The 14,491-nt window shown below is 38.8% G+C and overlaps 1 protein-coding gene across 1 annotated transcript in view; it reads right to left on the bottom strand.

Annotated features, from left to right (window-relative positions):
- The window catches only part of ADGRV1 (adhesion G protein-coupled receptor V1), a 270,084-nt gene that overhangs the window by 36,922 nt on the left and 218,671 nt on the right, over positions 1-14,491 (bottom strand). Inside the window, exon 88 of the mRNA XM_054810881.1 lies at positions 4,421-4,542. Within this exon, the coding sequence (XP_054666856.1) occupies positions 4,421-4,542 (122 nt within the window). The remainder of the gene's footprint in view (positions 1-4,420; positions 4,543-14,491) is intronic.

Genomic DNA, 14,491 nt, shown 5'->3' with positions numbered 1-14,491 from the left:
AAGTAGGTCTCTGTTTCTTGTGAACTATTGCATGTTCTCATTCCTGTTGGGGAAAAGCTCTTAACGAACATTGAGTGGCCTTCCAACTGAAACAGGGCACACTGTATAACAGAAATGCCCATCAATAAATGGTAAAATAACCTGTTGCAGAAAACTGGCCTCGTTCATTAATCATTTTCAATTCTTAAAGCTGATAAAGACATAACGCATAGGAATGAGATGCCAACAGCATGCACTAAAAGACAGATAGTTCCTCTCAAAATTATTATTAAAATGTGTTACCCTCTTTTAAGACCTTATTCTCCTCTCCCAGTCCCAAATAGCTGGGCTGAGATTAAAGCTTCAAAGGACATGGGAGACGGCTGTCCATGTGGTGGATGAACGTGGCTCTGCAGAGCCTGCAGGTCAGGAGGACCTCTCAGGTGTGCCCCTGCAACCAGCCCCTTGCTGGTGGGACTGTGGTCTGCAAAACCTTTATGAAGTTATACCTCCTTACAGCAAAACCTTCGTTTATTCAGTATTCAGTATTTAGAATACATAATTTTCTTCTAAACAAACAGATTGCATACTGACATTTTCTCTAATTAAGACAATTTGGTGTATCTGCTTATTTGATGAAAAGCACAGATTAAGGCAATTTACAGACTCTTCACCTTGTTCCTGCCCTGTTTTTCATTTCATGCTGCACGTCTTGTCACCTGAATCACATGTCAGTTTTTCTGTTTCCTGATTAGATAAATAGTAACTTTAAAACAGGAGAACAATATATGTGGGGCGGTTATTTAAAATGTGGGGGTGTTCCAGGAAATGTTTTCTAAACTTGTTTTATTGCAGAGATTTACAAAGCACTGAAGACAATCACGTATTAAAACAAAACAAAAAACCCCAAATATAAAAGCTGTAGTGCTGTGAAAGATCTACTCTATTTTTTTACTGTTCTCAGGGTACCCAACACTAAAAAGGTATCTTTTCCTTTTAAATATTTGGTAACTTTATACTTTAAAAAGTAATTTCCAATATCTAATAATAAAAGGTAGTGGATACTGTCCTATTACTTTTTATGTCTGAAAACTCCAGCAAAGGATAAAAAATGTTGTTAACACATGAAATGTGAAGTTCTTGAGCTCCTCATAGCTGTAAGGAAAAGATTTTATTTACTACTGTTTGAGTTGGAACCCCAGACCTGCAGGTTTTAATTTAAAATATTAACCAGGAAGAGATTATACATTTGAAATTTCTGCATCTCCTTTCACTAAAGGAACGTTTATTTCATATTTGAGGTTTTACAGATTCTCTAGGGCTAGGAATAACAAAAATAACAGATTTCTCCTTTTGATGTGGAAGATCAATATTGATGTAATCTGGATAGAGGTGCTGCAGTATCTCCCGCAGGCCAGTTGACATCTACAGTTATTCCCTAGATATTCTAATATATCGTTACGGCAAGAAGCCAAACGAATTGATCGAATAGAAAAGAGACGGTATCTATTGGTGAAGCAGTTGCTCGTGTTGGTAGAGAGTTAAAGGAAGAGTTATGGGCAGAAGGGCAATGCGGGCAGTCTGGCATCGCCACGGCTTTGAAATGAAGGCTGTGCTGCAGGCACGGTGTTGTGCAGCACTGATAACGACGTAAGGCAAGCCAGCCAGCGCAGGGTGAAGCTTCTAGTATCTGGTTTCTTAATTTTTTGTTTCCTAGCTCCTCTGAAGGATTTCAAACAAAGTTTCTGAACATCTGCTTCTCAACTGTCTAACTGAGGGTGGAGATGCAACTGGGGACATGCTTCTGAAAGATGAGAAATGCACCTGCCAATGGAGTTGATTTGATCTTTGTGCATGCCCCCACACTGCTGCAGGATACAGCCGGCAGACGAGTATAGCTCTTGAAAGTGAAAGCTATTTGCGTCAGGTCCTTGAGTACCAAAACAGAAATAAGTATTCTTTCAGCTGCACGAAATTATGGTAGAAATGTTTCTGACATTATAATACCCCCAAAAAAAAGATTCAGCAGAAGCGCACAAGAGTTATGTACTACCTATGCAGGTCTTACTGGGATTTAATTTTTATCTGGACAAGCAATTCTGATAAGAGACCAGCCAGCAATCAAAGAACATCCAATAAAAGAAGAAAAAAAAAACTTCCTAAAGTTCAAAGATTTTACAGTGCATGAATGGAAACAAAACTACATAAAGAGCATTTAATTTAACCAACTGAAAAACTTCACATAGATTGAGAAAAGCAAATATTGCGCGTACCATCTCACTTGTAGCTGGATCTAAACAGAATACTAACTTTGGAGTCATTCAGCGGTGCCTCTCTAATAGCAGTCATGACTTAAACATTATTCTAGGCATGCTTTTATATCTGTGTTTTCCGTATCACCTGCTATCATACTGGACCAGTAGTGCAATAAACTCCCCACCTACCTTGTGGGTCTCATATTCCAACATACTGTTTTATTTCTTGATCCTATTGCATGAACTGGTGTCTTGAGACTGGCAGCATTAATTAAAATAGCAATAATTCTATGGCTTCGAACTTTACTTGAATGAAACACAATTTCCAGTTATATAAAGGACACTAATATAAAGTCTCTTCTGGCAACTAGACAGAAGGGTCAACACTCTAACCAAGAATGGTAATTTTCATAAAGTACTCATATCCCTCTTCTCTAAATAGGCACTGGCAAGAAAGTAGTTTTATTTTAAAGTAAATATCCATGCATATTACAGTGCTCCAGCACTGTTTTACCTCTGCCATAAAATCTCAATTATAATGAATTACCCTTTTTGAAAATTCGTATCTAAGATAGATCTATGTGACACAAACCCAGATGGGGTTATAGTAATAACTCTTTCTAGAGAGACAGTAAGGAAGGATATATAAAAATATATGTATGTATATCTACATGTACATACACACACGTCACCACACTTTTACAGTTTATATCAGTGCGTTAAGTCTCACTATAAAGCTGCAGCAGTTACAGTTGTAGTGATAAAACTCCCGTGGGGGTTTTGCAGGGGGAGAGGAAAGGGAGGGAATGTGCTTTGTTACTCCTGCCAGTCCTGCAGAGCTGTGGCAGCCTGACTGCAAAAAAAGCTCAGCTGCCTTCCTAAAGGACAATTCTATTTGCTTTTGGGCAAGTGCTAGAGCAAATCAACTCACATAACTTCACAGAAAAAAACATAACTAATATACGTCAATATATGCCAATATAAGCCAATATATACAGAATAGTTAAGTGACCACAAATACTGAATAATTAAATGTATTGCAAGGAGAATAAGCTACATTTTTTTCTCAATTTAAAAAAAAAAGAAATGTGTGAGATGTACATTTTTAAAATGTTTAGATTTCTGCTTAAGGAAACTCCCACCTTTTGAATTCATATCTAAAATAATGTTTTTTGTGAAAATATACCTTTTTAATAAATTTTTATTTGATTAAGTACAAGGATTTTTAATATATGTAAATCATAGATGGTAACAGACAGACATTTCTGTTATAAAAATGGCAGAGGAGCTCGCACACCATAGATTTGGATATATGTTTTTTTAATTCCTCATCATTTCACTTTTTTCAGACGAGAGGCATTTTCCCATCCATGATATACTACTGTCTATTCTGCAAACAATTCCACAACATACAGTATGGCATTGAATTGAGTGTCATGCAGTATGGAGCCCAGTGGAAGCACTTCCATGTGTAAAATTCTGCAAAAGGCTACTTCCATTTTTTAAAACAAATAATCAACATATAGTGTATATTTAATTTTTTTCAATGAAAAGATGATTGCTTTACCAATATGTATAGCGCATGAGAAAAGCTAAGCCTCAAGGCTCACTTCTAATAATGAAAAAAAATTTCAGTATTATAGAATCACAGAATCCTAGAATGGTTTGGGTTGGAAGGGACCTCACAGCCCATCTAGTTCCAACCCCCCTGCCATGGGCAGGGACCCCCTCCACTAGCCCAGGTTGCCCAAAGCCCCATCCAACCTGGCTATATAATAAACTGGTTATATAATTTTAAAACCTTTTTTTTTTAATTAGAGTTAACAGATACAGAAAATTTAAATACTCTGTTTTTGCAAAGGCTGCAGATATTTCAGTTTTACTGCTAGAATCATCTCAGTAACAGACTACATACAGAAGCAAGTGACTTTCTTTCCCAGTGTATTAGCTATGAAATTAAATCTACGCAATTATACTGCTATTGTTTCAAAATGATGCGTCCTTTGCTTTAACGTGCAGTCTATATGTTAATTTCAGAAATAACTAGAATACATAATTAACACTTCCACCGTGTCACAATGTGTTTCTGGATGTTGTTGAGCTGGCGAAGCTGAAATGCCCAACGTGTTGGTGGAGATGACCCCCAGCTCTGCCAGAGGACCGAAGGAAAAGGCACCAGCTCTTACCTGCAGGCTGTTGAAGATGATGAAGAAGACTAACATCCAGAGGTGCCGGTAAGCCATGTGCAGTCCCCCCCACAGCCAGGTGACAGAAATCAGGGCAAAGAGGTACAAGACCAAGGGGATCTCTGAAAACCACAAACACAACATTTCAGCCGGTGCGCCCTGGGAAAAACACTTTTTAAAGCATTACTGACACAGGACCCAGGTTCGCCATCTCTGGCCAACCTTGGAGTTCCTTCTCCAGCGATGGGCAGCCCTTCTCTTGCCCCAGTTGGGTGGGGGTCCCGGGGCTTTTGGGGACAGGAGGCCAGCAGAAGGGCTGGGGTGGGGGGGAGGGCTGGGGGCTGGAGGGGCCAGGGGGGCACAGCCCAGCTCAGCAAACCAGGCAGGGATGCTTTGTGGGTGGGAAGAGCACACAACAGGGTCAGAGAACATGCTGACCTTGGGGGAAGTGTTGGGAGAGCTCTTAGCAAGCTCTGGAAATTTTGTGAGGAAACAGATTTTCAGTAATTGAGAGGAAAGGGAAAAGATAAAAAGCGTTATCAATACAAACCCTGCCACAGCTCTGGCAATTTATAGAAATATATAGAATAGCTTATTCTCTGATTTGTTGTTAGTTTTACTACGAGCTGAACATGAGAAGGCATCTGACCCTATAAAACTTGAAGTAACAACCTCCTGTGAGTCAAGGAGCCCCCCCAGACAGACCCTGCACCAGTAAACTTCATTCACCTTCAAAAATACGTGCAGAATCCATCCTTACGCACACATACATACAGCTGCGTTTTATATTCCCTACTGTATTTACAGCATTAAAGATTTAATGCTGGCAGGAAGATGTCTGTGGGGACAAAGTTTGCAAAAAGGAAAGCAGAAATTAGCCTTCGCCCACACCCGCTCCTGCTGCCGACAGCCCGGTACACCACGCTGCGCCCCCCCCCCCCCCCCCCCGCCCCGTGTTGACCGTATTGGCGGCAGATTTCAAAGTCCGTGTTTGCCCAGGTCTGCACACCCCAGGGGCAGAGGTGTTCGGCCAGGCATTGCCCCTCTCCGCATCAGTCCTGCGGCATCAGCAAGGAGCGGGGACGCGCTTTTGGCAGGCAGCGTTCTAGAAACGGCAGTTTGGGAGCATTTTCATGCGTTTCGTTTAATGCTACACAAACAGTAAGTGCCTTCTGAATGTAGGCAACAGCCAAAGTCACGACTCAATCAAAGTCAAACACCTTCCAGCGAGGCAGGCAGTAGTTGCTTCAGGGTTATAAGTATCGCTTTGGCACGTGCATATTTTCATAAACAAGGGGACGATTTGAAGCGAAGCGCAATGTGAACGGGCGCTGTGTTCCTATAGCATTCCCCTATTAAAGCCTAATGCCGCTCAGGAGAACCTGGGGTGCACACCTCAGGCTGGGCTGTTCTGCAACCGCTGTTTGATACTGTGACATAACATTTAACGAAGATGTGTATTTCCTTAGTGAATTATAATGAGATACTGTGTTAGACATGAAAATTAACGTTAAGCTAGGGTAGTGGTAACCTAGGACTAGAGGCAATAAAAACGAAATACTAAAATAAACTTAGTTCTTAAGAGCAGTTAACAAGGCCTTGCTTTTTCTGTGGGGACCAAAAAAAAAAAATCCTCACCTATTTTAACTCCAAAATAACAAAGGCCATTAAAGCATTAAGAAAATCAGATTCACTAAGCAAAGGTGCTTGAAAGCTCAGCTCTAATTCTTAAGGTACTCCCGTTCTGCCACTTTTGTCTGAGGACACGATATAAGTCCTCTCCAGTTTGGCCACTCGTAAATAGTGCTATTTCTGTGCGTGCAGGCTTGCTAGCTTGCTCCCAGACGATGCGAGGATGCAGTGCTGTGAGCCCTAGGCAGCTAGGGACCTCTTGTAGGACCTGAGGAGGCATCGCGGGTGGGTGCTGGCACCATGAAACGGCATTAGATTCATGTGTTGAATAAAGGATCTGTACGTGATCCGTACATACAACACAGGGCCTGTGGAAGACCCATTCCTTACGGAGAGAAAGCTGGAGGGCAGACTGGATAACCATGGTTCTCTCCAATGACAGCTGATGCCCACTCCTCCCGTTACGAGGTGAGGTCTGGCCACGGTTTATTAAAGGTCTGAGGCTTCCCAAGGATCCCCGATCCACAACATAACACTAATAATTCATGTGCATTTTTCAGAGCAGCATCAGGGGAAGAAGATTAAGGCTATGTACCCCTGTTATTTGTCTGGGAGGAACTCGCTTTTGTTAGATGAATGGAATGGAAATGCTAATTATTTCTCACGCCGCTCTCGCAGGCACTAGTACCCCTTGCACACAAAGCAGCCGTCTCAAAAATCCCTCGGGCAAAGTGGAAAAAGTCCTTGTGGCCTCAACAGATGTTGAAAAAAACTTTTCTATAACAGCCACTAATATACATGGCCAACATCACAATGCTTTTACAGTAATTAAAAATGCAAGCCCTCTAAACTAGCAGGTAGTACAGTAAGAAGTAGAGAATTAAGTATTTTTCTTTCTCCTACATTGCATACACTAATGAATCCAAACACTTATTAGATGTGTACTTAACAATGTTCACAAAAAACCAGCAAAGAAGTGGCAACCTCAAAGTTTTTGAGGTTATAATAATGAAATTTACCAGAATAAAAAATAAGAAAGCATACATCAAAATATATTGCTTTTTGTAAATGTAATTCTAAAGGTAAATTCAGTAATTACCTGAGCAACTCATTAATTTCTTTGTGCACAGATATTAAAGGAATGATATAATCTTTTTATTTAAATCTCAAAATCATTCAATAAATGTTAGCTGCTTAGGAAATTCAACTGATATAATGGTCTGGCAACTAATGATCACTAACGCATACAATTCTAAATGCTGTACAAAGCAAACAAGAGCAATATGATATCTAGATCCTATGCTTTTGATGTACAATGATCTGACTTTATTATATTCAAGTGTGTGTGAGGGGGAAATTTGATGAATCCAGTGCCATCTCACCAGAATAAAATTACCACAGGTAAAACCAGAATCAAGCTCACTGAAGCGAACAAGATGTCTGTGGAGTGTTCCTTGAGTAATTCTGATAAAATTTCATGTGATGAATGCTACTCAGTACAAACATGTCAATTTATATATGCATTATAACAATAAAGATGGTCCAAATGCACCTGCTTTTTGCCAGATGCTGAATGTTTGTGCACTTTACAATTCTGCTTCTATCTTTGTCAGTAACAATTGCTTAATTATCAGGATTGTAAAGGGTTAATACAGAGCAGAAAGTTTGGCAGCATTTAGTTTCAGCTGTTTGAACTCTCTTCACCCATTTTGATGAGATAATTTGTTGTATTTAATCAAACAAAAGCTCAATTACTAGACCAAGCATATCAGAAAAACAGCAACAATGTCTTTTAAGTTTGTAAAAACAGCCCTGCATAAGGGAAAAGGATGCCAATAAATAGGCTTGAAATGAACCAAAACAGACAGTCTCCTTATCTGGAGTTTCCTTCATATGGAAAGAAAACCCACACCTCCCTCCCAAACAAACTCAAAATGTCTGGGCAGAGGAACCTCCAACGAAAAGAATTTTACTCTAAATCCAAGTGCAAGCAGCCGCCTTTAGACTATCTGACTACACCTTCGCAGATAACAGGCGGCCGGCCGTGGAGCAGCCAGCTCAGCATCAGTGCGACGTACGGGAGAGATTGCCAAGCAGCTCTGTTGGGCATTTATATATTCGAACCATGACGGTCCAGATTTTTTTTACACCTTTATCACACCTTTTTTTAGTACTAGGAACGATGAAAGGGTTTATTTAAGCAACAGTCAGTCCACCCACTCCTTAAAAATATATATATATGTATGTATGTATGCATATATCACTATCCTGACTGTTCATGCCTCTCCCTGAAATATCTCCCCTTTTCCCTAGCTACAAGCTTAAGAAACATTGGCAGAGTTGATGACTGAATACAGATAAATGCGACTTAATGCAGCTCTAGTTGCACTTTTTTAGAGCTTGAAAACTTACCATAGCTTTGTATTTGAGTGGGTGAAATTACATACATTCAATTTACCAAAAAGCTAAAGGTGCCCACTGCTTCTCACTTCTTCCTGATTGCTGAGAAAAGATGATTTTCCTTATTAACTTATCTATAAAATTTATTTTTCTGCAATGCTTACTGTTCTAGAGGGCTGCAGTACATTGTAATCACTTTTTATGGGCGCTAAAACTGTAGTTTTACTATAGTAGGGAAGTCCTTAGCGTGATCACAAGACTTTGTCCAGTGATTTGCATAAAAATGATGCTGACAAGAATTTGAAAGATAGGCTGCAATATTTTCAGGCCAGGTTTAGATTAGATTACAAAATTCATGAACCAGGAAAAGTATTAAAGTGCTGGAAAAATTGATTTACCTCAGTGGGAACGTAAAAGGAGCTGTACTGGGTATGAACAAAAGCTTGTCTGGCCTTGCCTCCAGCAAGGGCCAAAAAAAGCTGGCCAGATGTGATACTTCTCCCAGAAATTCTCCCATTTACAACTTGGGAGCTTCCTGAACCTGACACAGTTTCTTTCTATTTAGTAATCTTCAAGGGACTTCTCTCTCACAAACTTATCTTGAACTAATTACGGTGAACTTTGATAATTCAGAGTACCCAGTGGCAAGGAACTCCACAGGAACAGCATGAGATTCAGGTAATAAAATGCCAGATTGCTGGGCTGAAACAGCTGTCAGCCTTATACTTGTTGTTTGGTTTCCTGATAGCAGAAGCAAGAACAAGAAATAGAAGGAAACAAAAAACCCAGAACATTTCCAATCAGCTACGCTTTCACCTGCAGTGGTTTTAAATCTGTAACAAAATGAACCTAGGCAATACTATATTTCTGAAATAAACCTCACAAAGACAAACTATACTGACAGTTTTAAGTTCACCGTCTGCTGTGCTAGAAGACATCTGTCCTGACCTACGCAGAGAAATAATCTGATGTCTACACCTACAGCAACGTAAGCAGGTTGCAGCAGCTTACTGAGGTCCACAAAGAAATTTACTGTGGTCCGGTCAGCCTCTGCATGACTTCTTCAGAAATGAGAACTGCAACAGATGTCACATCTACGTGCCCGAAAGGACTGGAAAAATGTTGAGAAAAACTAAATTTTACAATACAGGATAAGACTGCCTAAAATTTATTCATAGCTGAGGCCAGGAATAGATCCTGCCAGTTGAGTAGTGCTGGTTCAGACACTGCAGAGGAAAAAAAAAAAAAGAGTAAGGGAGAAGTACCCCTGTCTTGGAAAGCATGGGAAGGAGACACCTGCCAACCTCCGGCCCTGCTCCTGACAGCACAGAGAGCCATGCGGCCTCTTGGTAGTCCAGAGCTGGGAGGTCAAGGAGGAATGAAGAAGAAAAAGGTGGAAGCAGCTGTGAAGAGGAGCAAGAAGATGAAGAGGAGCCTTCCAGTGTTTCCCATCACAATCTACATTGATGGTTCACCTAACGGCAAGCTGAAGATTGAGGTGGCTCGTATATGTCGCTGTAATTTCACCTAATGATGGGACAGTTCACAGGGCTAACCTCTCTCGTCCCGATTATGAAAGAATAATTTGATGGTGCCTGTCACAACCTGTTTTACCAGGGAGGGAAGCAGCAGTGGAAATCCTCCTGCATAATTTCAGTCAACACCTGCCCACAGTGCATAGCAAAAGGTTCTTTAAAAATGCCTTCTTGCTATAGATCTTCTACATCACAACAACTTGCCCGAACAAAAGTATCAAAACAGAAATAAGTGATAAGCCCTATGAAATGAAGATCAGCACCACTAGGAAAAGTAACTGAAATGAACTAGAAAAACAACGCACTGCTTTTATGAATTGCCAGCAATGGAGCACTCTTCAGGATACCAGGATTAGTCCCTTGAGAATACCATGTTCAGTCAGGCAGGTGGGTTTTGATGACATTTTTACAATTGGTATCCAGAAAAAAGCATAACTTTTCAGTTTGAATTAGGTTATGTATTTCAGAAGATAATACATTGTCTTCTTTCTAGAGTACACATGTAATTCAAAAGAAAATACACTTCATATTCTGAAATTGCCAACGCTCTGTTTCTTCTGCCTGTATAACTTCATATATCCAGTCTGTTTCATTACAAAACTGTCAGGCAGACTACCTGAAGGTTTTCTTCCTTCCTTCCATTCCTCATATTATAGATAAAATTCTCCAGGACAGTAAGTCTGAACAGTGAAAACTGTTAAATCTAATAAAAATTAATAAAACTGGAAATTGTTAAATAATATTAAAACACTGAAGTGTAATGCTGACTATGTCTTTGCAGCAAACATCTAATTGATTTAACTAGGGATAATAAAGAATGCACTATGCTTTCATAATGTGTCCAAATGTTTGTATTCCCACCAATGTGTTAGCCCATATTATGTCTTTTTCTATCGCCTGAAGTGTTTAATTCTTTTCTAAAAATAGGAAAGTCAATAAAAGAAGCAATTAAATAATACAGCTTTAATGATCTTCTGAGTTTACCTATAAATATTTACTATGTGTCTTCCCCTTAGGTTGTTAAACTGATAATGCAACTTTAATTGCTTTTAATTGTTCTTGGCTAGACATGAAGACCTACTGCAAAACCTGAAAGATCTTTACAAACACTTTTCCTAGATGATTGGGGAGAATGTATTGCTTCACAGAATTTCACTGATCTGTGGGAGACCTAAATTAGTAAAACATTTACAGACTATTGCTTAAGAAGATGGGGGTTAAACTTAGCAACAGAACTACAAAAATGCTACAAAACCAATTTTTTTTTTTTTAAATAAACTTGAATAACAGTGCTCTAAATCCTGCTGGCTCAGTTTTCAATTGCTTTTGACAACTGCTGTAGAAAGGGAGTTTGGTAACAGTATTTTGTGTCCAAAATAAAGAAGCTAACAGATTTCCTCATAGAGTTCAAAGGAGAAAATGCCACCGCCACCACCAACCCACAATCATTGACTCATGACAAAACTTCTGGTTCCAAATTGGGAATGTTAAAGATGTGCAGAATTTAACAGTAGCTGGTAGGTAAATGTCTGTGAAATCCAACTGGACAAAATTGTTTTAAAATATTATTTTTCATTCATTTATACTTTTTGATCTGCTGCTCCTTGTGGCAATGAAGAGTTTGACATCAAAGAATACCTCCTAAAAGAGAAGCACACCTCCCATTAAGCATAAAGACTACATCACTACTATAAAATCATAGAAGATTTGCCCCTCTAACCTTTCCACTAAATCTCAGTTTTTCAGCAAACTTTCTCATACATCTTTAAGACACTTTATGGTATAATCAAATGAAAGGACAGGCATTTTGTTATAGCTTATGCTATTACTATTATGCAGGGAGCATGTCAAATCCCAGAACAACAGCAAATCAAAACTGAAAGAAAAATTGGAACCTACTTATCTCCATTTAATAAAATTATTTAGAAATAATATTATGGAAAATATTCAATGAATGCTAAATTCACAACTGTACAGGCATAACTCATGCAAATTAACTTGCTTCTGCAGATTTCTTTACAGGAAGAAAGATAATTTGGATATGTGAAGCACAGTGCAAACAATCTAAATTACATGAGTGCAGATGAGGCATTTAAGTTATTATCTTATTCAGATCTTTGTTCTTTATTTCAACTTGTAATTATGCTTGTGCATTTTGTCTTAACTGTATTTGCAAAAATCTCAGAGGCAAAGATTTGTTCTTCTTCTAATTAAAAAAAAAAAAAAGTGCCCTTGGAGTACTATGAAGACTAAAATACTATATACAATGTCTGACTTTGATGAGTACTGTGAATACTGTACATAACTCTTCATTCAGAGGTAGCCTCCTTCTGGTTCTTGATTTCTAGATGCATATTGTCATCTCAGGATGAAAGCATTCCTTCAATTCACTACTCCTTCAATTCTTTTAGATTCATGATATGTATCTAATAATTAGAGATAAAGATTTTAGCATGTAGCTCACAGGATAAGGAAGACATGTACCTGCAGGTTTAGATATACATTCTCACTTAGAATCAAAAGCCCTGTCCTCAGCATCATTGCCTGAGCACAGAACCATGGTTGGAATGTCCTACACTTGCCTTTTGTATGGCTTATTTGTTTCTTGAGAAGATCAGATGGTTGTAGATACAGGTGGACCATCCAACTTGTTCTGTCATGATCAGGAATTGCATACTGCTAACACAATAAATATACTAAAAAAACTTATATGAAGGAACATGCAAGAAGGTGGTTAAAATTTTACAGCTAAATATCTAAGGCATTCTTCATGAAGTTCTATTTTGGCAACATAAAGTTTTAAACTTTAAATTAATTCTGGCACAACTATAATGATGATATCTGAATCAGGTAAGTCCTACTGCATATTTATGTGTAGGGCATGAAAATTGTGCCACCACCTGTTGTTCAGTAAATGGAGGTCACCTATTCACAAAGACATTATCAGAAAAAAATGCAGATGATTTTTCAAGACAAATTTTTCTGTTATATTTTCAAATCTTTTTGCGAAATTATGAAAGGTTAGGAAACAGTTGGAAAATAAAATTATGTATATTGGATTACTGTCTTATTCATCTCCAATTTCTATATTTGCATATTAGGACTGTCAAGGAAAAACAGTCATCTCTTATCTATGCCTATTTTAACCTCCTGTTATTTCAGCCAAATACAACCATCCTGCTTTATACCACCTGATTTCCTTCAAAAGCAGTCTGTCTTGTTGCAAACTTAAATATTAGTTCACCCAGAGGCTGTTTATCCAACGCGCGCTTCTGACTTGGCTGCTGTCAAGGCTAATTTTTGAGAAGTTAGTTTCTATATTTAGCAGAATAATCAGTCAACAGAACATGTTTGCTGAAACGCTGGCAAACTGAATCTATTCAAACTGAAGTCTCATTTCTAGCAAACTCAATGCATATCTTTGAAAGAATATACTACAGGTAGAGTTGACATTCTTTGTAAATCAGCTTTCATGCTATTTTCCAGCACTTGCTTTTGAGGAGGAAAAGTTGCCTGCTCTAAGAGATAATTAAGTCTTGATTCTCACATTGCCCTTTCTTCTAGCCTTCTACTGTTGAGGAAAATTCCCCCACCTAAGCAAGCTGTATCAATCACCGTGTAAAACAACACGACTAGTCACAGAGCAGTTCTGGAGCAGTAAAAAAGAGTGTGAGAGGGACACCTCATGTATTTGGTGTTCCAGATGGGGCAATGAGAAGTGTGCATATTGCTCAAATTAGGAGTTAGCAAATACTAACTTGTCCTTATTCTCCATTACGACATTGTTTTAATCACATGCTTTTACAGCAATATCCCAGGCATAAGAAAAAGAGTATGATAATCTCTCTTGGAAGATCACAGACCGCTGCCAAGGGAATTGACGATAATTAGTAAAAGCAGTATTTTGGTGGGCTAGCTGTCCTTGGGCCATGATGTCTTCTTGAAAGCCTAGAAAATACCAGAATAGGGTATGAGAGATGTGACTCATCTTAAGTGTACCCAGGATAAATCTAGAGGACTAGGAAGAATCGATGCATGACAGAAGAGGAGGTGCAACTAATAAATTAATATCTGTGTATAAATAGATGTAAAAAAAATCAATTATATCCTATAGTTTTCCAATAAATTATCCAATCACGTACAAACAGATCCTCTTTGCAGTTACTAAGAGGCAAAATTTTTCTCTTCGATATGTATGGCAAAACTCAGCATTGTTACCCTGCTCTCAGTGACAAAAATATATGGGAGTCCCCTTTGGTATGGGTAGCAACCAACTTTCAGCTCTTACAGATAGAACAAAACAGTAAACACAGTACTGCTACTGAAGTTCAGGAAGATGTTTTGGTACAGCAGACAGAATTTATTCTAATACCTGTAGCAGACTAATCTGGTGGACCTCTATGATGGAGTGACTGCATTGGTAGATAAAGGAAGAATAACTGATGTCAGCTATCTTGACTTCTCTAAGGCCTTTGACATGGTCCCATGTAACATCCTTGTCTCT

The sequence above is a fragment of the Grus americana genome, chromosome Z (assembly GCF_028858705.1).
Source record: "Grus americana isolate bGruAme1 chromosome Z, bGruAme1.mat, whole genome shotgun sequence".
In the NCBI taxonomy this organism is placed as follows: domain Eukaryota; kingdom Metazoa; phylum Chordata; class Aves; order Gruiformes; family Gruidae; genus Grus; species Grus americana.
This window is presented reverse-complemented; position numbering and strand designations above follow the sequence as displayed.